The sequence below is a fragment of the Sinocyclocheilus rhinocerous genome, unplaced genomic scaffold, assembly GCF_001515625.1.
Source record: "Sinocyclocheilus rhinocerous isolate Xijiao unplaced genomic scaffold, SAMN03320098_v1.1 scaffold942, whole genome shotgun sequence".
Lineage (NCBI taxonomy): Eukaryota > Metazoa > Chordata > Actinopteri > Cypriniformes > Cyprinidae > Sinocyclocheilus > Sinocyclocheilus rhinocerous.
Genome location: NW_015627890.1, coordinates 2206855 through 2229480, shown reverse-complemented (window position 1 = coordinate 2229480; position 22626 = coordinate 2206855). Strand labels below are relative to the sequence as shown.

General features: G+C 36.1%; 1 protein-coding gene across 1 annotated transcript in view; it reads left to right on the top strand.

Annotated features, from left to right (window-relative positions):
* LOC107736004 (uncharacterized) overlaps positions 1 to 22626 on the top strand; it is a 58162-nt gene that overhangs the window by 23607 nt on the left and 11929 nt on the right. Inside the window, exons 5-12 of the mRNA XM_016547527.1 lie at positions 2694 to 2775; positions 2982 to 3033; positions 5211 to 5323; positions 8275 to 8370; positions 12181 to 12362; positions 14359 to 14519; positions 15235 to 15346; positions 21551 to 21654. Coding sequence (XP_016403013.1) covers positions 2694 to 2775; positions 2982 to 3033; positions 5211 to 5323; positions 8275 to 8370; positions 12181 to 12362; positions 14359 to 14519; positions 15235 to 15346; positions 21551 to 21654 — 902 coding nt within the window. The remainder of the gene's footprint in view (positions 1 to 2693; positions 2776 to 2981; positions 3034 to 5210; positions 5324 to 8274; positions 8371 to 12180; positions 12363 to 14358; positions 14520 to 15234; positions 15347 to 21550; positions 21655 to 22626) is intronic.

Here is a 22626-nt window from a genome sequence, read left to right as displayed (position 1 = left end):
AAATAGGGACAAACCCAGCAATTGGGCTGTTTTGACCCAGCGGTTTGGTTAAATGTTTAACCCAACCTTCTGGGTCAAAACAACCCAATTGCTGGGTTTGTCCCTATTTTACCCAGCACTGGGTTGTATTTAACCCAGCATTTTTTTGAGTGTGTATATACTGTATACCCATAAATAGTACAAGATGATTAAAATGGGACTATTTTGCCAACATTTTGTGTATTTTTTATGCTTATTAAATTGTGTTGTTATATTAAATGAAGTTTAAATGGTTAACTTATTAAATTATAATTTATTAAAATTTTCAATAGCATTTCCAGAGGTCATTTTTTATCACTCTGAAATCTAATTTAACACCAGGTTAAATGTGCAGTATAGTAACCCCTCACCTATCCCACTGCTGCCACACAATGAACTCGAGTAGCAGAGGAGTCTGATGTCTGTGACCCTGACAGGAGATAAGTGTTTGTCTTGTTGGTTGGCACTCAGTGTGCATGCGATGGTAATCCGCCAGTTGTTAGCACAACTGCCACGTTGCCTGTCCATTTCTCTATAATGCTGACAGGCAGGCTTGAGCGCGGTTAATCCCCGTCCCAAACGCCCGTCTCCATCAGACTGATAAAGGCCAGCACATAAACAGCTCTTAATGAGAGTGGACAGCATGCAGAGGAAGTGTCCTCTCTCCCTGCTGGCCCCTTCCAAAGTCTTTGACTATCTCACTCTTTTATAATATGAGATGGATTTTAGTGGAGCTGCTGAGCTATGTATTTTTAGTTTGATCTATTCTTGACTTTTCTTATTGCTTATGCTTCGGGTTAGATATTTAAACAAACTCCTAACCCTAAATATTAAAGTATTATTTTTCTGAGCGATTATATTTATCATTTTTGCCTGGCGGAAGGTATCATTCTGTTATATACAGTATATTTATATTTGGTTAGATTTATATATTTGGATTTATTTTTTTAAAGAAATTAATAATTTTATTCTTCAACGATGCATTAAATTGATCAAAAGTGAGAGTAAAGACTTAAAATTAAAAAAAAAAAAAAAAAAATTTCAAATAAATGCTGTTCTTTGGAACTTTCCATTAATTAAAAATTCCTGAAAAATGTGTATTATGGTTTCCACAAAAATATTAAGCAGTACAACTGTTTTTAGTGTTGATAATAAGAAATGTTTCTTGAGCAGCAAATCAGTATCTTAGAATGTTTTTTAAACTGTTATGTGACACTGAAGCCTGGAGTAATGATGCTAAAAATTCAGCTTTACATCACAGGAGTAAATTACATTTTCATATATATTCAAAGAGAAAAGAGTTATTCTAAATTCAGTTTTTAGTGTATATTTAATCCAATAAATGCAGCCTTTGAGTATAAAGGATTTTAAAAACATAAAATCTTACCAGCCCGAACTTTTGAACAAAATGTGTGGCTTAAATCAGGGGTTCAACCATAATATTACGAAGCTACGAGAATACTTTTTATGTGCAAAAGAAAAGAAAAAAAAAAAAACGACTTTATTCAACAATTCGTCTCCTCCGCGTCACCCTAGCGCCATTTTGGAGAATATCCACTGAACGCAAACAGCGTATGTTGTTCTGTGTTAGCCGCGCCACGCGGATACATTGTTTTCGTTCAAATCCAAGCACAAACAATGTAGAAAACGTATCCGTGTGGTGCGGCTGACACAGAACAACATACGCTGTTTGCGTTCAGTGAATATTGAGGGTGACTGAGGGTGAGTAATTAATGACAGAATTTTCATTTTTGGGTGAACTAACCCTTTAAATGTCTAGATACTTTTGGGGCCACTTTATATGTTTTGGCTTGATATAACGTAGTATTTAAATAACTTTCACCGTTGTGCCCCGGAGCAAGACTCTTAACCTTAAGATGTTTCCAAGGGGACCATCTCTAATTAGTGTATGGTAAGTTGCTTTCCCAGATTAGTAAATTAGTCATTAGTAAAAACTCAAATACAAGTGCCTACCCTGCTTCCTCTGAGCATGTGAACACATTGAGCTCAAGCATTTCAGCAGTAAAGTCACATGACCTGTCACCAACTACACATTCCTTTGAGATTTTGATATGAAAACAGTCTCATTCTTGATTTATTTTTTCAGAATTTTTCGGGCGGCCATCCAAAGAGTTTCACGACCCACATGAGAGAAAGAGACATTTCAAAAGCACGGTTACCTCTTTACTTCTTGCAAAATTATATCGTACAGCCAGACACACATAACATACATTTCCATCCTTTGAACACACACTCAGGCTTGCGGCTCGACGCCAGTATGACAGCCCACTCTAAACAGACGGCCTCCCCCGCAATCACGCCGTGAATTATTTAGACTGTTGATTTGATGTGGCAACCAAAACAACAAATCAGAAAACAAATGAAGTCGACCTCCGTCTGTGTATCTGTGTGAATTATGTAGGGCAAAAGCTTTCATGTAATGTTTGTGTTTGTTTTCCACTATTTGATATGTGCTTAATTAAAAGTTTACCATGAGTTACGCACTAGATTTTATTACTTAGGGTTAGGGGGTTTTCAAAAAGTAATAGTTATAATTATATATATATAAAAAATAATAAGTAATAATTCTTGCTTTATGAGACACACCATTGGCTATTACAACTAGTTGCAGTTCTGTGCTAAACTGAGCAACTTTCTGTGATATTTCCACACAGGAAGATGGGAGCTTCTCACTGGCGTTCAGCACAGCCTGGGGTTCAGAGCGTTAAGACAAACAAGGAGAACGCACCTCACAGAGTAAGAGTTTTCATGCAGATACACAAATAAAGTCTGTCAGCCTATCTGTCTGTTTAAAATATCCAGTTACAATCAGGCTGACTTCACCTTCATTCATGCCAGGGATAGTCCAAAACCTTGGACGCACTTTCTAGAATTAACTGCATGAACAGTTCACCGGTGGTTTTGGTGATAATGTGGTGTTTGAAATATGTTGTTTCGGGCAGCTCTCTCCAGGCAAGATGAAGATTAGAGTGCTGAAGGACGAGCCTGTGCCAGGTAGGTGGACTGGAATCTGAGATGTGTTTTGCCTGGCTTGTTTTGAACTCCTTTTCCCCTCAAATTTATCACTTGGACACAAGCATAGTAAAGTCTTAATTACATAACCCTTCTTTTTTTGTAAGAATTTCCGAAAGGTACAAGTCAAAATGGTCTTTAATTATTTTCCAAAGTCTAGTAACTGACACAAAACTTGTTCCAAACAATATACAGAATAATTATTAAGGCATCACGTGTACTGTATATGTTGCAGACATTGCACTGCAAAAAGTAATTTTCTTGGTCATTATTTTTGACTTATTTTCTAGTAAGCGTCCTTATAACAAGATAAATATACTTGAGAAGCAACACACTGAGTAAGATAAGATTTGTTTTCAGAGAACATCTATTGAATTATTAGGGGCCAAGCCCTGAAGGGGCTGTAGTTAGGGGCCATCTGTTATTTTATTTTTCCCCAATTGGAGTCTATGGCAGCCCTATGAATGGAGCATAGGAAAATGATTAAATTTGGCACACTTGTAGTGATGGTCATGAATAATGATCTGACCAACTTTGTTACGCAGTACATGTAATGTCCAATACAGTTTTTCACCGTATATAGTAGGGGAATTTACCGTTAACCATTTAACAGGCTTTTACTGTAGCATTTTTACAGTCTTTTACCGTTAAATTCACGGTCATTTTTTACAGTGTACGCCTTCAAATTTTGTGAGATGAACTTTGGACTGAGCCACACAGAAATGACTGAACAGAATTGTATGTCCAACTGGTGAGAAAAAAGTTATGATGATGTAAACGATGTTGACCCAAAATTGGTTCAGAAGCTGTATCTCGGCCAAACTTTGGTCAATCGAAACGAAACTTGGTATGCTTCATCACCATGATCTGAGGGCCCATGTCAAATTTGGCAACAGTGCCACCTATGGATCATGAGATACGAAAAATGTATTATTTTGCTAATAACGTTTGAACTGTTAGTCAGAAAGTTATGATCTTGGTGTCTGTGGATTCCTTGGGTCATGTCGAATCTGTGGATGTCGATTTTGCCAGGATCAGATAAACTGCCTGTCCGCCATTTTGAAATTTGCCATAAATTGTGATATCTTTTGAACTGATTGACATATATGCACAAAAATTGGTAGGAATCATCAACAGCATGTCCCAGAGGTACCTGAGAAATTTGAGCACAGCGCCACCTAGTGTTCCAGAGATATAAAGATATTTGCAAAAATGCTTATAACTTTTGAAAACATTGTCCAAATTTTTTTATTTTTGTATCCTTTCATTCCATGGGTTTGCCATTTTGTCCACCATGTCCGCCAAATTTAATTAAATGAATAACAGTTTTTTTACCTACTTCTCCTATAAATTTCATTTGAACTTCTGTTCATTCTGCATTCATTCTCACCTATAATTCTGAACTGGGTGTTTTTCCATGTTCATTTAATTTTTGCTGTTTTTGCTCTTCCTGCTTTGCACTGGGCTACAACCCTACTATTGCTGCTTGTAGCTATATTTATTATCGTTTTTTACCCCATTGGTAAATTGTTCATGTTTTAAACAGAAATTAGACAAACTTTAATGAGATTTGTCCATTGATTTGTTCAAGAAAAAAAAAAAATGACTTAATTTAAAATACATTCTCTGAAAACGAGAAAGAAATAAAGATAACAATAATGATCTTTTGCAAGGTGAAAACAGTACTGCAAGTGAAATTATAAATGCACTTTATTCAGTATTGCAAAGTCTTGATGAAAAGGGCTCCATCTAATTAATTAATTGGCTATTTTATCCAAAAGTTTTGTTTTATTAGAGCATTCATGCAGGGTCCTGTGTTCCCCAGATATATATGGCACATAATGAACACATAACAAAGGATCCTTTGTTCCCTGGGTTAAACTTTTGAACGGTAGTATGGATATACTTCCATATTGAATCATTAACTTAGTAACATGCTATGTACCAGCTCTGTTGGAATCTACTGTCGAGTCTCACATGTTGAATACTATTTGTGTGATGTCGATGCGCTTGTGGAACATTCCAAATCAGTCAGATGACATGATTCTCTCAGAAGTTACCATCCTATGTAGGCAGTTGATGATGAGGTAGCTCATTAAATTATGGAACAGATTTCATGTGTAGAGTTCTGAATTGTGTGTGTCTTTGTATAACTGCAGCAGTACAGGAGCAGGTAATAGCGGAACGAGCCGCCAAGGTACATGGCACTAACAGGAAGCTCAACCTGAAAGGAAAAGTCTGTGGACAGTGTGAAGTTCAGCTGGCCGGACTGGTGAGTTTTCATCCGTTCTGTTATGTGAACAGAACTATTCTTAATTCCAGACTATCCATCCCTTTCATTCATCATGCATCATGTCTCAGGTATACACTGTAAAGTGTAAAGCTCTTAAAGCTCTAAAGTTAGCATTTTTTGCTGGAGTTTGCATTTATTTGATCAAAAATACAATAAAAACAGTAATATTGTGCAATACTGTGTATTGTTACTATTTAAAATAACAGTGTTTTCATTTGTATACATTTTAAAATTAAATGTATTCCTGTGACACAATGCTGCTTAATATTTTTGTGGAAACCGTAAAACATTTTACAGGTTTCTTTGATGAATACAAAGTTCAAAAGAACAGCATTTACTTGAAATATATATATATTTTTTTAGTTTAAAAAAAGATTAGTTTTTACTGTCACTTTTGATCAATTTATACATCCTTGCTGAATAAAACCATTAATTGCTTTTCAAAAACATGTTACTGACCTCTAACTAAAACGACCGTTTCGTGAACCTAGGAGAGGAGGTAATTCTGACTTTGCTATGATTCGAAATAGAATGTACTGTACTGTTTACTACAAAATGCATGTACACTGGATACTGCCTGCCTACTTAATTTTTCAATATGTGAAATATACTTCTCTGACATCATGCTTTTAAATCAGATGCATATTGTACATAGAAATGGCTGATATCTCCAGTTTCTCGTGACTGAGTGATTGACTGGCTTGTATGGCACTTCCAGTAGTTAGTTGAAAGTAAAATAGAAACTAGAAATCCATGAGCAGAACTGTATATTCAGCTTTGTGAAATTATCTGTAAATGTCTGCTATGTATGAAGAACTTCGGCTTTGAAATAGGAAACATTTGGACAGACATTGCAAAGTCTACACATTTCCACTCATTTGAATGAGTTGGTGTTTACTACTTTAGACCTTAAAGGCAGGGTTTGTGATTTTTCAAAAACACTTTAGAAAACTGATTCGGGCCGAATCGCAAAACAAACTTGTAGCCAATCAGGTAATAAGGGGCGTGTCTACTCGTGATGTGGAGGAGAGAGCTTTCAGTGCATGGGACGGACATTAGCCGAGCCGAGCGACAGAGAGATAGAGATGGCGGATAAAAAACAAAAGAGGAAAACGTCTGCGGAACGATAAGGCAAGAAGTAGGACCCGTGTAAATATCGGATCAGCTTTCCAGCGCTGGAGAGAACTCAAGGAGCGGAGGCCTGCGATCGGACGCCGAGGTTGCTTTGTTTCTTCTCAATAGTTGAGTAACACCGTGTCTACAACAGCTCTGCCTACACTGGACGCGATCAAACGACCATTGAAAAACATTTGAAATTTGTGTCAGCACGTCATAAATAGAACCCGGCAGCAGTTTTCTGTCGGGGATTTGTTGCACCGTGCCGCTCACATCCGTAGACACGGTGTAATACTGGTTTTGCTTTATTTCACAGAACTAATCGTTGCCTGGGTTGCGTACGTATATGTGGGGCGGAGCTATCAAAATAGGGGCAAGACCCTTTTGGGGTAGGGGCGTGTTTGTTTTGGTGATTTCAAATATCAACATTGGCTACCAGAAATCACTTACTCTGCCTTTAAACAGCATGGAAAACAAACCAAATTGTGACTGGTCACTTGACCTTTAGACTAATGAAGTGGCAAGTGCAAAACTATGGCTGCACTCAGAAGAGCATATCACCTTTATGTTGCTTATCTTTATCTGACAGAAATATTGTGAGTTGTATGCTTGTATATGTTTCCACCTATTTTAAGTTGCAGAACTATTTCAGACTATGGTCAGTGTTATTTTAGTAACCTATTATTTACATACTATTCAAATAATATTTTGGATGAGCTTTCATTTTTATATCTTCATTTTAATTTTAGTAGTAATGTTTATGTGCATAGTTCTTTTTATCTTTTTATCTTAATTTATTTTTATTTAAGTTTTAGTCATTTTAGTATTTTAACAAACTTATTTTCAGTTAGTTGCCAAAACAACGTTTTTGTTTAAGTTTTTAAGTCTTAAGTTTTTTATCATTTATATTCATTTTTATATATTTCTATTTAGCTTTCATTTTTTATTTAAGTTTTAGTCATTTTAGTACTTAAACTTATTTTATTCCAGTTAGTTGCCAAGACAAGTTTTTACGTTAAAGATTTTCATCTAATATTTATATTATATTTTATTTAACAAAAGCACTTTTTTAATAGTTTTAATTTTAGTAAACAATAACAACACTGACTATAGCATTCTGCATTGTTTAATATTTAATTTTGTGGAAAATAAGTCTTACGTGAGAAAGTAAGCTTCTGGTTCATTTGTAATGCTGGTAACAGAAGGTTAAGTAGAGCACACTGCATTGTGGGATACAGTATTTCATGCAGTGTGCTTTGCATTCACATTTTGGCAAATGTCATAGGTTAAATCGATATTCGATACAAACATACTACTGTGCAAAAATGTTCATGTAGACTGCAGAAATATTATTCCAAACATATCCAAAGTCTGTCCAAAGGAATTCAAACTCTTCCGAGCATCATGCCTCTCTCAAGCTGAAGTGCTGCATCATCATACAGAGAAGACATGCAGATGTTCAGACCGAATGAATCAAGACAGCAGGCTGGATTCATTTACAAGTGTCTCTTCAGCTGTGGGTTTGATAGACCTTCCTTTAAATTCTTATGCTGCTATGCAGTCTGTCTTTCTATCTGTCCGTCTGTCCATCAAACGGGCTCTCCTACCGTCCTCCGCATTCATTTACAATCGGTAACAAAATAATGAGCTCCCTTAAGATACGTGCAACTCCCGTCTCTCCATTTTAATATGTATCGTGTTATGCAAAAAGTGCAAGATATTTAAATATATATTGCTGATATTAAAGTTTTTGGGGTGAATATACCTTGCCGTACAAGTCCTGGGTTCATTTAATTGTTTTTGATCTGTTTCAGATGTGTGCGGAATGCGGAGAGGATTATTGTGTGGGCTGCTTTGTCAGATTCCACCAGAAGGGGGCACTGCAGCGCCATCGTATGGTTCCCGTACAGGTGAGGAGGTGTTCTGACAACCTCCGTCCGTCCCACACACACACGCACACACCTACACACGCCCGCATCAGCGCCAGGCACACACTTCCAGATTCAGTCTTCCTCCTCCATGCCGTTTCTCAGAAACGCAGAACGCTGGTCACTATTAGTGGACAATCTGCTCACTCTAACCCAGCTCTGATTACACACACCTGTTCCCAGGTTAGAGAACAGCCACACAAACACACACAGCTAATGTGTGTTCACACACACTCACTTTCGTCAGCTTGAGTTTGTTTTAGAGAGTTGAGCGGCCACTAAGTCTGACCACTTAGAAAAGTACCTGCACTCCGCTTCTCAAAAAGCCACATGATGTGAGGTTTCATTCACGTTCAGGATGGGTGCCTTAGCCAATACAACAAATAAGCAGCATAATGTTTTTTTTTTCTTCATTTCGTTTTGTTCCCATTAAATTAACTGTGTTTATGTAAAAATAACTGTGCTCATTAAATTACCTTCTAGCTTTATGTGATTTTACTATTATAGTATCACTCTTCCGCTTCTCAAAAAGCCACATGATGTGAGGTTTCATTCACGTTCAGGATGGGTGCCTTAGCCAATACAACAAATAAGCAGCATAATGTTTTTTTTTTCTTCATTTCGTTTTGTTCCCATTAAATTAACTGTTTATGTAAAAATAACTGTGCTCATTAAATTACCTTTTAGCTTTATGTGATTTTACTATTATAGTATCACTCTGATCTACACTTACTTAATTGGTAACGGAATGAAGGTTGACACTAATTACACTTCTGTGTATCTAACTATGTACAACCATAATTAGTACATTTCTTCCAAGAAAAGAAAACTACATACAGTACCGGTCAAAAGTTTTGAATCATTACGTTTTTTTTTTTTGTGTGTGTTTTTGAACTCTCTTTTATGCTGCATTTATTTGATCAAAACTGTAAAAACAGTAATATTATTACAATGTAATAGAAATGTGGAATTTTTTAAATCTTCTGCAACATGATAATTATCTTTACTGTCATTTTTGATCAATTCAATGCTCCATTGCTGAATAAAAGTGTTGTTACTGACCTTAAACTTTTGCATGGTAGTGCATCACGGATTCCACAAAAATTTTAAGTAGCAAATCAGCATATTAAAATGTTTTCTGAAGGATCATGTGACACTGAAGAATGGAGTAATAATGCTGAAAATTCAGCTTTGCTTCACAGAAATAAATTACATTTTAAATATATCACAACAGAAAACTATTTTGAATTCTACTAATATTTCACAATATTCCTGTTTTACTATGTTTTTGATCAAATAAATGCAGCCTTGGTGAGCAAAGGAGATTTCTTCCAAAACATTGAAAATTATTCCCAATTTAACTGTAGTGGGTTTCTGATATTTAGCTGTGCATCTACTGTATATAGTAAGATCCATTTTTAATAGTTTAAGTTACATTTTAACTTGACCCTCAGGGTCATTCAGACTGTGTTGAGTCAACTGGGAAAAATCAGCTCATTATAGTTTCCATAAGCGCTAACCCCAGGGCATACAGGGAACATACCTCACCATGACCCCATGTCCTAAAGCACTCCATATAGGCATACAAATATGTTTAGGCATCATCATGTGTGTGTCAGTGTTGATCGTAGCATTTGAGGTGCTCCAATTATTGCATACTACAGGTATGCTGGAACGGTGTGGAGATTGGCTCTTCTTCTGAGAAGATGACCTTGAGTGACCCACATAAACCCTTCACATCTGTCTTCATGTTTACATCCCATCATGCAGCATTAGGCAGCAAATGTGCATCACCAAACTTATTTCTGCCCTGTGTGATGCTCACCCTGCACTGCCGCATACTGAAAGCCGTAGTTACACAAACACAAGCAAACAAGTCCAGATAGAGGAGAAACAGAAGAACCCATAGGCTCTAGTCTAGTGAGCTTCCTTGTTGTCTACCGTCTACATTAGTGTTATTTTAGTATAATATACCATTATAATATTTATTAAAGGTATTACAGGTATTATTTTTTTTACCCAAAAATAACATTTCTGTTGTTTACTCACCCTCATGTTGTTCAAAACCTGTGTAAGTTTCTTTCTTCTGTTGAACACAAAATATATTTTGAAGAATGTAGCCAAACTGTTTCTGATCCCCATTGACTTCCATAATAATTTTTTTCCATACTATGGAAGTCAATGGCTACCAGCAACTGTTTGGTTACCAACATTCTTCAAAATATCTTCTTTCGTGTTCAACAGAAGAAAAGAAGCTTATACAGGTTTGGAAAAAAACATGAGTGTGAGTAAATTATGACAAAATTTTCATTTCTGGGTGCTGCTTGAAGGGAGTGTGCAGTCTTGGCAAGAAACTGAGAATTGTATTTAACTACACTGGGCTCTGATGCAGCTTTAATCATCCTAATCCTGTTTAATTTGCTTCCATGGGGGAAAAAGGGAACAAATATTAATATTTTTGTCCCCAGGGTTCTTTGCAAACTTGGTTTGTCTGCGTCTGCTTTTGACAAAGAGGCATTTGTCCATTTGCTTTTAATTCATTCTCTTTTATCTCTGTTTTCAAATTACACACATTTATTCTCCATTTAATAGTTTCCTATTGCTTTCTATTGTCTGCAAATCACTATGCTGAGATAAACTAATTCATTTGCTATTGTTTACTGTAGTTTGAGTGCATAATACAAATCTATTCACGAGACAGTCAAGGTCTTATCTGGTGAGGTAAGAGAAAGCGTTATTCAGCAGGCCCGACCACCATAATGGCCACTAACAATGTTATCTTAAGGACATAATGTCATAAAGAGGAATTCGTTGTCTGGCTACCAGTTATTGGGTGAATTATATGATTTAATCAAGCTTTTCTAAATGGCTATTATTCATTTGCACTTTTTATGGAGAAATTTGATAATGTTTGCAGTAATCGGTAATAAAAAAGAGCAATTACTTGGTGTGAATATGATAAAATTAAAGAAACCCTATTATGCTACATGTAAGTACTGGGTTTTAGGTTTCCCAATATATTGTATGACATATTTCATGGTTACTACTTTTAAAATGAAAAGTGCACTGTAATTGTTTTCTAAGTTGTAAATAAAGCAAATATTATTGGAGTATGTCATACAAGAAAATACTATTTCAGGTTTTCTACTTCAACATTTCACATTAAATTCAGTGTGTAACTTGCCATTTATTTGCAATTGTTTGTGAAATTTGTTAGCACATTCTGAGTGAAAATTGCTTCTACACCATTTTTTTCCAGTGTGTGTACAATGTCCTGCCCAACAGTGTTATTTTAGTGTCATTTCATTATATAAGACTATTATATTTTTTATTATTCTTTAAATGTCTGTGTGTGTGTGTGTGTGTGTGTGTATATATATATATATATATATATATATATATAGTTTCAGTTGTTTTAGTATATCAAGTTAGTCTAGATATAAATGAGCTGAAATAAAATAGTATTAAGTTTTTTATATTTCATTTTTTTTTTCAAGTTTTAGTTTTAACCCTGCTGCCCCATAGACTTAGTGCATTACCGTTTACATTATTGTTTCTTGTTTCTACGAACTGACAGATGAATATTTTATTGGAAGCAACAGCGTGTCACAGATGCTGTCTATAAAGCTTGTTTTGAACACAGGACATCCATTTAATGATTTGGATGAATGCTTTACCTATAAAGAGTGTGCATTCATTCGGTTGCATCAGTACATTAGCCGAATCATTAACAGGATGCATTTGTACACTTTGAATTAAAGGTCTGACTGAAATCTATGCTTCGTCATCCAGGCAGAGCTCCAGACCCCTGTCAGCACTCGGGATGTGTTGGGCCGCTTCCAGCAGCAGGTAAGCGGCAAGGAGAATCAACAAAGTGCATCCCCCAAATCTGCTGATGAAAGTGAAGCTACAGAGAAAAGATCAGCTCCTAGGATCCTTTGGCCCATTTCTGAAAACCAAATACACCACACACAGGTGAGCCACTGATTGTTTGGGGTGGTACATCAAACTGCTTATTAATTGAATCATATATTTAGCTTCTTTGGGTCAAATCCGGTTAGAAATGGATAATGCATTATAGATGTATTCATAATGTATATTGTAATAATGCATTATTTCTGTTCATAAATAATTGTAACCAAAGTTAAACTGCATTATAATATTTGCAGATATCATACAGTGCATTATAAGGTGCATTACAAGACATAATTAAGGCATTAAAAATGTTTATAATGCATGTATATAAAGTATTACTTGTATGAATGTTGCGTCAAGCAGTAGGCCTATTTCACATTTCAATGTTAACTAAGCAGAAAACTTCAGTATCAGTATTTTTTTAGCAGCACATGTCCACACACACACACACACACACACACACACAAACAAAACAACAACAACAGACATTACGAGTATGAGTTAAGTGTTTTTGAAAGAAGTTTCTTTTGCTGACTAAAGCTGGATTTATTTGATCAAAAATACAGTAAATATTTATGCACAATGCTATATAAAGGTATTCATGATGTACATAATGTAATGCATTATACAGTATATTTTCATAAATAATTGTAACCAAAGTTAAAATACATTATATTTGCAGATTTATCTGAAATGGATCGTTTGAGATGTGTGTTTTAATGCATTACTTTTTCTGTGTAACAATGATTAGATAGATGAGATCATACAATGTGTTACAAGGTGCATTACAAGTCATAATTAATGCATTAAATATACTTTTATGATGCATTATATATGAAGAATATGGTGTTGCCATATTTTAAAATATAATTATAATTTAAAATAACCGTTTTTTAAACTGCAGTTTATTCCTGTGATGCAAATCTGAATTTTCAGCATCATTACTCCAGTCTTCAGTGTCACATGATCCTTCAGAAATCATTCTAATATGCTGATTTGCTGCTCAAGATACATTTCATGCATATTTTACATGCTGCGAATATAGTAAAAGTAGTATGCTAGCCAGTTATTTCAAACATCGTTTGCATGTATAGTTGGGGTTTAAAGCTGAATAGGACAGCTGTTCTTACACTCGATTGAATCACACTGCAGCAAAGTAAAGTTAGTCCTTATCATGTGTCAGACTCCTTGTGTTTGTCCCTCTCTCTCTCTCACTTCTCTTTCTGTAGTTGGCTAGCAGGAGTCTTGCCCGCTGCAGTGCTGCTTGGCTTGTGCTCACTGTGATAATGACTGCTGTGTTAAGGGGGTTTCAGATGCACTGAAGTCTAACCGCCCTTTATATTCTCACAATACAGCAAAATAACTCTCAAAACAAAGACGGAATTATGTCTATAGTACTGCTTGAATTCTGCACCAGACGGCTTATTTCTCTCATTTAGTCAACAATGATTAGATAGATGAGATCATACAATGTGTTACAAGGTGCATTACAAGTCATAATTAATGCATTAAATATACTTTTATGATGCATTATATATGAAGAATATGGTGTTGCCATATTTTAAAATATAATTATAATTTAAAATAACAGTTTTTTAAACTGCAGTTTATTCCTGTGATGCAAATCTGAATTTTCAGCATCATTACTCCAGTCTTCAGTGTCACATGATCCTTCAGAAATCATTCTAATATGCTGATTTGCTGCTCAAGATACATTTCTTATTATTATCAATGTTAAAAATCAGTGTTGTTGTGCCGTTTCATATTTTTGTGGAAATAAGGAAATTTGTTTCATATTCTTTGATGAATAGAAAGTTCAAAAGAACAGCACTTTTTTTTTATTTAAATCTATGCAACATATAAATGTATTTACTGCCACTTTTGATCAATTCAATGCATGCATCTTGTGTTCTTGTTGGCAGGAAGGAAGTCAACATTTGAACACGAAACCTCACTCAACTTTCTGTAGAGTGTGGAAACTTGACCATGTGCTCCATTTAATTTCATCTCCTTCTCTCACTGTCTCTGTCACTCTCATTGTGTTCTCTGGGTCTCGCCTCAGGTGTTGTTCGTGAATGACGGTGTTGACTTGGAGGATGAGGAGGCTGGTGAGGAAGAGGACAGCTCTCTGCTGAGAGGAGGCTTTGATGAAGAAGAGTCAGCCAGGTCCTTCCAGGAGGCTCTGAAAGAGTGGAGAGAGAGAGGACAGAGACCAGGTAACACACACACTTATGCATCTGAATGTGTGTGGTTATGCTACAGTCAGACCACGGTAATAAAGTGACATGCTGTCAGGTTGGTGTGAGCTGCCACATATATTCTCTGGCAGGCTGTCTGAACACGCACAACACAGTCTCTCATAAAGCACACTCATGTGTGGCATTGACTGACATAACGCACGCCGCAAGTGCGACAGGGCTACTGATTGGTTGCCAGGTAACTACATACAGTATATGCATGACAAACATGTGCTCGTTGACGACACGTGGTCAGACTCCTTGTGTTTGTCCCTCTCTCTCTCTCACTTCTCTTTCTGTAGTTGGCTAGCAGGAGTCTTGCCCGCTGCAGTGCTGCTTGGCTTGTGCTCACTGTGATAATGACTGCTGTGTTAAGGGGGTTTCAGATGCACTGAAGTCTAACCGCCCTTTATATTCTCACAATACAGCAAAATAACTCTCAAAACAAAGACGGAATTATGTCTATAGTACTGCTTGAATTCTGCACCAGACGGCTTATTTCTCTCATTTAGTCTCTTGAGTATTTGTTTAATATAAATTCTTTAGTGGTATGCATGAGGCTAAAAAGGAAAGGGTTAAGAGTGTTTGAACGACTTCTAGGCTACATGCACACTTCAGGTAAATACGGTTATTTTCCTGTTCTGTACACACAGAGTTTTGACTGAAGGCTTGATTATTGTGGTTTTCTCTCTAGTGTCTGTGATGGAAACACAAACAGAGAAAGGATCCCAGCCGTTAATTTATGTGGCGTTCAAGGAGGACACTTTGAGCTACATGGAGAAACTCCTCTTGAAAAAGCACCGCAGGTTAGTGCTTGACACCTCACACTTTATAACCGAACAGACACATTGAATAAGAGCATTACAAGCTTCAGTTACCTTCCCAGGCCCCAATTAAGGCCCATTTAAGATCAGTTAATGACTTATGGCTGCTAATTATACAGCCTCACCTTTAAGTTGTGCCACTGCCGAGTCACTTTAGAGAGAGAGGACAGAGACCAGGTAACACACACACTTATGCATCTGAATGTGTGTGGTTATGCTACAGTCAGACCACGGTAATAAAGTGACATGCTGTCAGGTTGGTGTGAGCTGCCACATATATTCTCTGGCAGGCTGTCTGAACACGCACAACACAGTCTCTCATAAAGCACACTCATGTGTGGCATTGACTGACATAACGCACGCCGCAAGTGCGACAGGGCTACTGATTGGTTGCCAGGTAACTACATACAGTATATGCATGACAAACATGTGCTCGTTGACGACACGTGTGTGTGTTTCCAGGCGCTGCGTGCGGTTTGCAGAAATGCCTCCGTGATTTGACAACATATGACTCAATGAGTTTGAGAAACTATTCTCAGAAACTTGAATGATGATGCCAGGTCACAAGAAATTCAATCCGTTAGGGATATTAGTCAAGAACAGCAGGATATTTGTTGCTAAATGAGAGCAGACGTGATGTTTCCATGCACTTGACTTCAGGATCAGAGAATCACTGTACTCTGTTTAAAATCAAATACTAGTCTTGTGCATACTGTTAATTCTAAACCTACTATGCTTTAGGAATAGTACATAATTTGGTGTACTTTATGCAATGACGTACGTCACAACCTCATCACATTGATCTCATCAGATTAACTTGCAGTTAATTAGTGGCAGATTCATAATAAAGCTCAGAAGATTAATCAGCTGTGATCTTGATTCTAGACTTTATCAAAGGTAAAATGGTTGAGTAACTTAATATCCTACTTTATATTAATGCAAATGCAATGATTTTATTATTTATAGTACATAGTATTGCTATACAACTGCATACAGTTTTAATCAGAAGCAAATTGTTATTTAAATTAGTAAACCAGAGACAAGAAACGTCATGAGCTGGCTTTGATGTAACAGTCAGAATTAATAAAGGAGCAAATTTATTTTGATCCATGATGATACATATTTCACATCCAGTGTAGACAGGGTGTTACGTGAAATTTATTTATTTATTTATTTCCTCCCCAATTTTCTACGGGGAAAAAGACATTGAAACAAATAATGAATTTATGCAATAGCTGTCTGTTTAATTTTTTTCCCATTTTCATCTGAATAATGCATTTCATTTTGAATATATAAATAAATATTTACATATGTGTGTGTGTGTGTGTGAATTTATTGAGCTAATCAGCACCAAAGCCCCATGGTATTGCTTTAACTTTGTAAAATCTTCCTTAAACAAACACACCGGCACACAAACCTAGTGAGCTGCCTATGTAGGGACCATTTTAAGGCATCATAGGCACACTCCTAACATGAAGCCTGTTCCAAATAGTAGGGAGCAACATACTGCCTTCTAAGATGGCTTATTTTGGTATTCTAAGGAAGCATAGAGTGCAACAGTTAAGTGTAAGAAGTAAAAACTCCATTGATTTTCTTCATAGGGAAATAGATTTTTAATGATAACTTATAAACCTTTAAAGACAAACTGTTGTGAGCTCTCTCAAAATTCTTAAATATTTGTATGTATATGCATATTTTGCAATAAAATATATTGTTTCTTTAGATATAATCAACAACTTTAAATTGATAGTTTTATATTTCACCATTGTTTTTAATTCTGTTTTGTCATTCACAATGTTTCATGGGATTGTAGTTTCCCCCCTCACTAAAGCTGTTTAGTACAGAGTCTTGTACCTTTTTTGTGATTCACCTTTGTTGTGTTGGTTGTTTTGGTTCATGGCTTATAAATCTTTAATGAAGAAATTTTTTAAATCCCTTTGGGAAAAATTAATGGGAAAAAGTACTTCCGGAACCAATGGAAGTGAAAATAATGGGCTGACACTAATGCACTCATTTAGAGAATGCAATCCCAGAATGCACTGCGATAAGGTCAGTTAAAAAATTATCCAATAATCAATTAAATGAGAGAAATGTAATTGAAGCGTAATTGAAACGTATTTAAATTAAAGGGGTCATATGATGTTGCTAAAAATAACATTATTTTGTGTATTTGGTGTAATGAAATGTGTTTATGCGGTTTAAGGTTAAAAAAACACATTATTTTCCACATACTGTACATTATTGTTTCTCCTCTATGCCCCGCCTTTCTGAAACGGCGGGCGGGCTTGAGAACGGCGCGGCCGGCTGATTCGACGAAGGAGCGGCCGGCGGGCTTGCGGCAACCACATGTGACGACCCGGGGCTGGACTCCGCTTGAAAGTCGTCCACGGTGAAAGCCGATCCGGTGATGCACAGCGCGAAGTTGATGTATTTCCTCAGCGACCAGCACGGATCAGCTCCAGGCATGACGAAGCGGATGTCGTCCTCTTTAGGAAGGCCAAACAAAGTAGTTTCGCTTACACCAAGAGCTTGTAACACTCCAAAGAGAAAGGAAAAATTTAAATCGCATCATATGACCCCTTTAAAGGGAAATATAGTATAGTAAGTATAAATATTAGACGAAAAATCTAACCCTAAATAATGAGAAATGTTGCCTTGGAAACTAACTGAAAAAAAGAAAAAAAAGTTGATGTTGAAGTACTAAAATTCCTAAAACTGAATTAAAAATAAAGCTAAAAAACAAAAACGAATAAAAACGAAAAACGCACATAACAAAATTACTAAAATTAAAGGCAGAGTAAGTGATTTCTGGTAGCCAATGTTGATATTTAAAATCACCAAAACAAACACGCCCCTACCCCAAAAGGGTCTTGCAGAAGCTCTCTCCTCCACATCACGAGTAGACACGCCCCTTATTGCTGATTGGCTACAAGTTTGTTTTGCTATTCGGCCCGAATCAGTTTTCTAAAGTGTTTTTGAAAAATCACATACCCTGCCTTTAAAATGAAAACTGAAAATATAAAAACAAAAGCTAATTCAAAGTATTAATAAAGAGAAATATTGACTTTAGCTGAAAAAGGACTTTTTGTTATTGTCCTCTTGCATTATTTACAAACTATTTTCCTGTTTGACACTGTAACGCTGCTTTGACACAATCTGTATTGTATAAAGCGCTATTTAAATAAAGGTGACTTGACTTGACTTAAAGACTGTAATAGTATACACTGTAAAAAATTGGCAGGAATTTAAAGGATTAAAGAGTATTATTTTTACAATACAGTGAAATCAATGCATGCTGGGTTATTTTCTTACAACTGACTGTGAATGAACAGCAGAATGATGCTAACATCACAGTAATTTACTGCTTTTTGTTTACTGTGAATTCACATTATAAAGTTGTCTTTAACTGTGCCACTGTGAGAAATTTAGATGTTTATACTGTTATTGTTTTGAAGTCACGATAATGGTGAGCCCATATGTCTGGGCTCTTTGACCTTGCATATTCATATTTGAATTTCTGATCTAGTCATATCGGAAGTGTAACAAATGAAAACATTTGTTAAAATGACAATAAGCCAGAATATGAAATTGCCTGATTTTAGTTGAAGATAGTTGAATTATTCTTAGCATGAACATGAACATTTTATTTAAGCATTATTTAAGCATGAAGATTAATCAATAACCTATTTCATATTCATAACTGTTTGTGGATGGATCTTTCACAGTAGTGAAACAACAGCTGAGAAACGTCTTTGAAAGATGTGACATCAATACTAGACACACAAAACACAACAATGGTAACACTCAACGAATAAAAACAACACTTACAACATAAATCAATATTACAAAATAAACAAACAGCACAAATGGCTAAAAGTGAACCAAAAACAAGTTCAGTAGCACAAATAAAACCAACAAGAATTTAAAAAAATCTTCAGCATGATCTATCCATGTTGCATTGCATGCTGGGTGCCTTCAGAGTACATATGCACTGTAGAAACACAATATGATGCTGTTCAAGTCCCACTGTGAAATTACTGTGAAAGTAATGCAAATATTAACCTGGAAAATACTGTAATTTCACACTAAAACTTTTAACAGTGTATAAATAATACTAAATTAACACTGTGTAGTACATTCTAGATCAGTCAAGCTTCCATTTCAGTTAGGGTGCTGCCTTTGAAGACAGCCATCTATGTAGGCAGCACACTAAGTTTTGAAACAGAGCCAGTGAAACAGTTCTTCTGCCCCCCAAAAGATTGCGATGCTCGCCTACGAAATGAGAAAGCCTGACAAAAGCGAGCAAAACACACAAACACAGTATCTGTAAACCCTCCTAAGTGCTTTGAACCGCTTCTCGGGCTTCTTGAGCAGTATGGTATCTGTGGCAGCGATGGTATTTAGGTCGGCTATTCAAGAAAGGTCTAATTGTGAATCTGTTAAATTGCCTTCTTGTGTGAAGAATCACGGAACAGGAAGCTGGATTTTTCCAGCATGTGTTTTTGTGTGGGTTCTGTGGGAGGAGGGCAGACGTGTGGCCCAGGGCTGCAGCTCACACTCTGGAGGAATGGAGTGTGTGATAGGGGTGTCTAATCCCTTCATACGCTCACAAACACTCACACGCACACACAATGAGGAAAGCAGGTTGTCCTGCTGAGGCAGCAAGAGTTGGCTTCAGGAAGGGAGACGAGAGCACAACGAATAAAAGAGAGAGACGTTTGTATGGTAAATCGCCGGGAAAAGGAAGGGAAAGGTTTAAAGGACTAAACCTGTGGATCAGGGGAATCTGGCTGAGCTGAGATTTACTCTCGGACCCAGGAAGTCTGGGTCATCAACTTCCTTCAGCCGCTTTCATTTGTTATCGGATCGAAATGATGTCGCTTTCCTTGTATTAACTGAAGAGAGAATACACTCTTTGTATGCTCTGTTGAAACAGCTTTTACATTTAACTTTCATAATGTGACATAAGTTTGGGGCCAGTAATATTTTTTTAAAGAAATAAATATTTTTATTAAGCAAGGATGCATTAAATTGATCAAAAGTGACAGTACATACATTTATAATGTTATAAAAGATTTCTGTTTTAAACAAATGCTGTATTCATCAAATAATCCTGAAAAAAGTATCATGATTTCCACAAAAATATTAAGCAGAACAACTGTTTTTAACAATGATGATAATAAGAAATGTTTCTTGAGAAGCCAGTCAGTATATTAGAATAATTTCTGAAGGATCATGTGACACTGAAGACTGGAGTAATGATGCTGAAAATTCAGCTTTGATCACAGGAATAAATTACATTTTAAAATGTATTAAAATAGGAAGTTGTTCTTTTAAATTTTAATAATTTTCAAATAAATGTAGCCTTGTTAAGCAAAAGGAGACTTCTATTATTTGTATTATTGTTATCATAATTATTACAATAATTATTAGTATATGCTGCAAGAACATCTTGTTTTTCGCTATAAATATTTAAGTATTCATATATAAACAAACTATGGCAAACAGGTTTTTCTTACATTTCTTGCACATAAACCTCAAAAACGTTTAGACCTTAACATCTCGTTTTGCTTCTTAGAGTAAATTTGTTTTGTTTCAAGGAAGTTAAGAAGAAAACAAGAAAATCAATTTAAAAAATATAAAAAAATATACTAGAACACAAGAAAAAATATTTAAAAAATGATTACGTATTTGTCACATTCATAAGTCATGGTATGTCACTCAGCTACACTATTCTTAGTGTCAATATATCGCTATGACACTCAATTGTATTTGGAGAACTTGATCCAAAAGGGGCCTAATTTTACAGACCTTCATTAACATTGACAAGTTGACTACTCAATCAGACAGCCCACCAACTAGCTGTTTTTGAAAATGTGTAGTTGTACACATCCCTAAAATAATGTAGGGCAAGGCTTGATTTTATACATCAGGAATCGATTAGGAAAAAAAAAAAAAAGCTGAAAGGAAGTGAAACATGTCAGGCTATAACATTATTGGCTAATGTTATTTTTTCCTACTGGGGAAATATTTTTTCAGAGGAGGATAAAGCTTTTACTAAAGTGCTGTGCTGTGCTGAAATGTTGTTTATTTATAGTTGCACCATTGAGGAAAGGGAGCCTGATTAATTATCCTCAAATTTCTGAGTGTGATTTACTGGGAGCAGCGTTATTTTCTCTCCCTCAGAGGACAAATTGAAGAATTTCAGCACCGGTCTGTCGTCCAACGCCGACCGGAACCACCCACACCTCCACCCACAGAGACGGATGAACTGAGCCGAAAACTGACAGGTGTGGCCCGTTTCATCTCTCTCACACACACACACACACGCACACACACACACACACGCACACACACACACACACGCACACACACACACACACGCACACACACACACACACACACACGCACGCACGCAATTAAACAGTAAACTGATAATAGACATAATAGACATTCACGTCACACAATTTTAAACATGAAATCACTTTTGACCATATTTATGTTTTTATATATATATATATATATATATACAAATATTTTTTTCTGTACAGGTTAAGGATATATATATATATATATATATAAATTGTTTTTTTTTTTTGGTCACTGGAAACTTGCCATATCGTCATACCTGAGTTCGACCATGGATGGCAAGGAATGGTGTGTGACCGGTTGTGTACATGCTGCGATTCACATAGACCCGTAGAAGTGCTCTCTCTCAAAAAAGTTTCCTCTCACAGCTGGCAACTCGGATCCATCACTCCGTCCCTGAAGGGTAATCACAGAGCTGATTGAGAGAAGTTTCTAGGTGCTGCTGAGAGGCCAGTTACTTTCAATTGTTTTACTTCAGTGAAAGGTTAGATTTTTGTTCTTCTTTGCTCATATTTACCTTTCTTTTTCTTTTTTTCTTGCAAAAATTTAAAGGGATAACCCACCCCAAAAATCTGTCATTTACTCACCATTTACTCAGCCTCAAGTTGTTCCAAACCTGTATGAGTTTCTTTCTTCTGTTAAGCACAAAAGAAGATGTTTTGGAAAATGTTGGTAACCGAACAGTTGATTGTAGCCATTGACTTCTATAGCATGGAAAAAATACAATGGAAGTCAATGGCTACTGTCAACTGTTTGTTGATGTGAATTTATTGTGCAAAATAGGACCAGATATATGTATTATAAATACGGTTGCAAAAATTATATATATATATATTTATATATATACAGTGGGTACGGAAAGTATTCAGACCCCCTTAAATTTTTCACTCTTT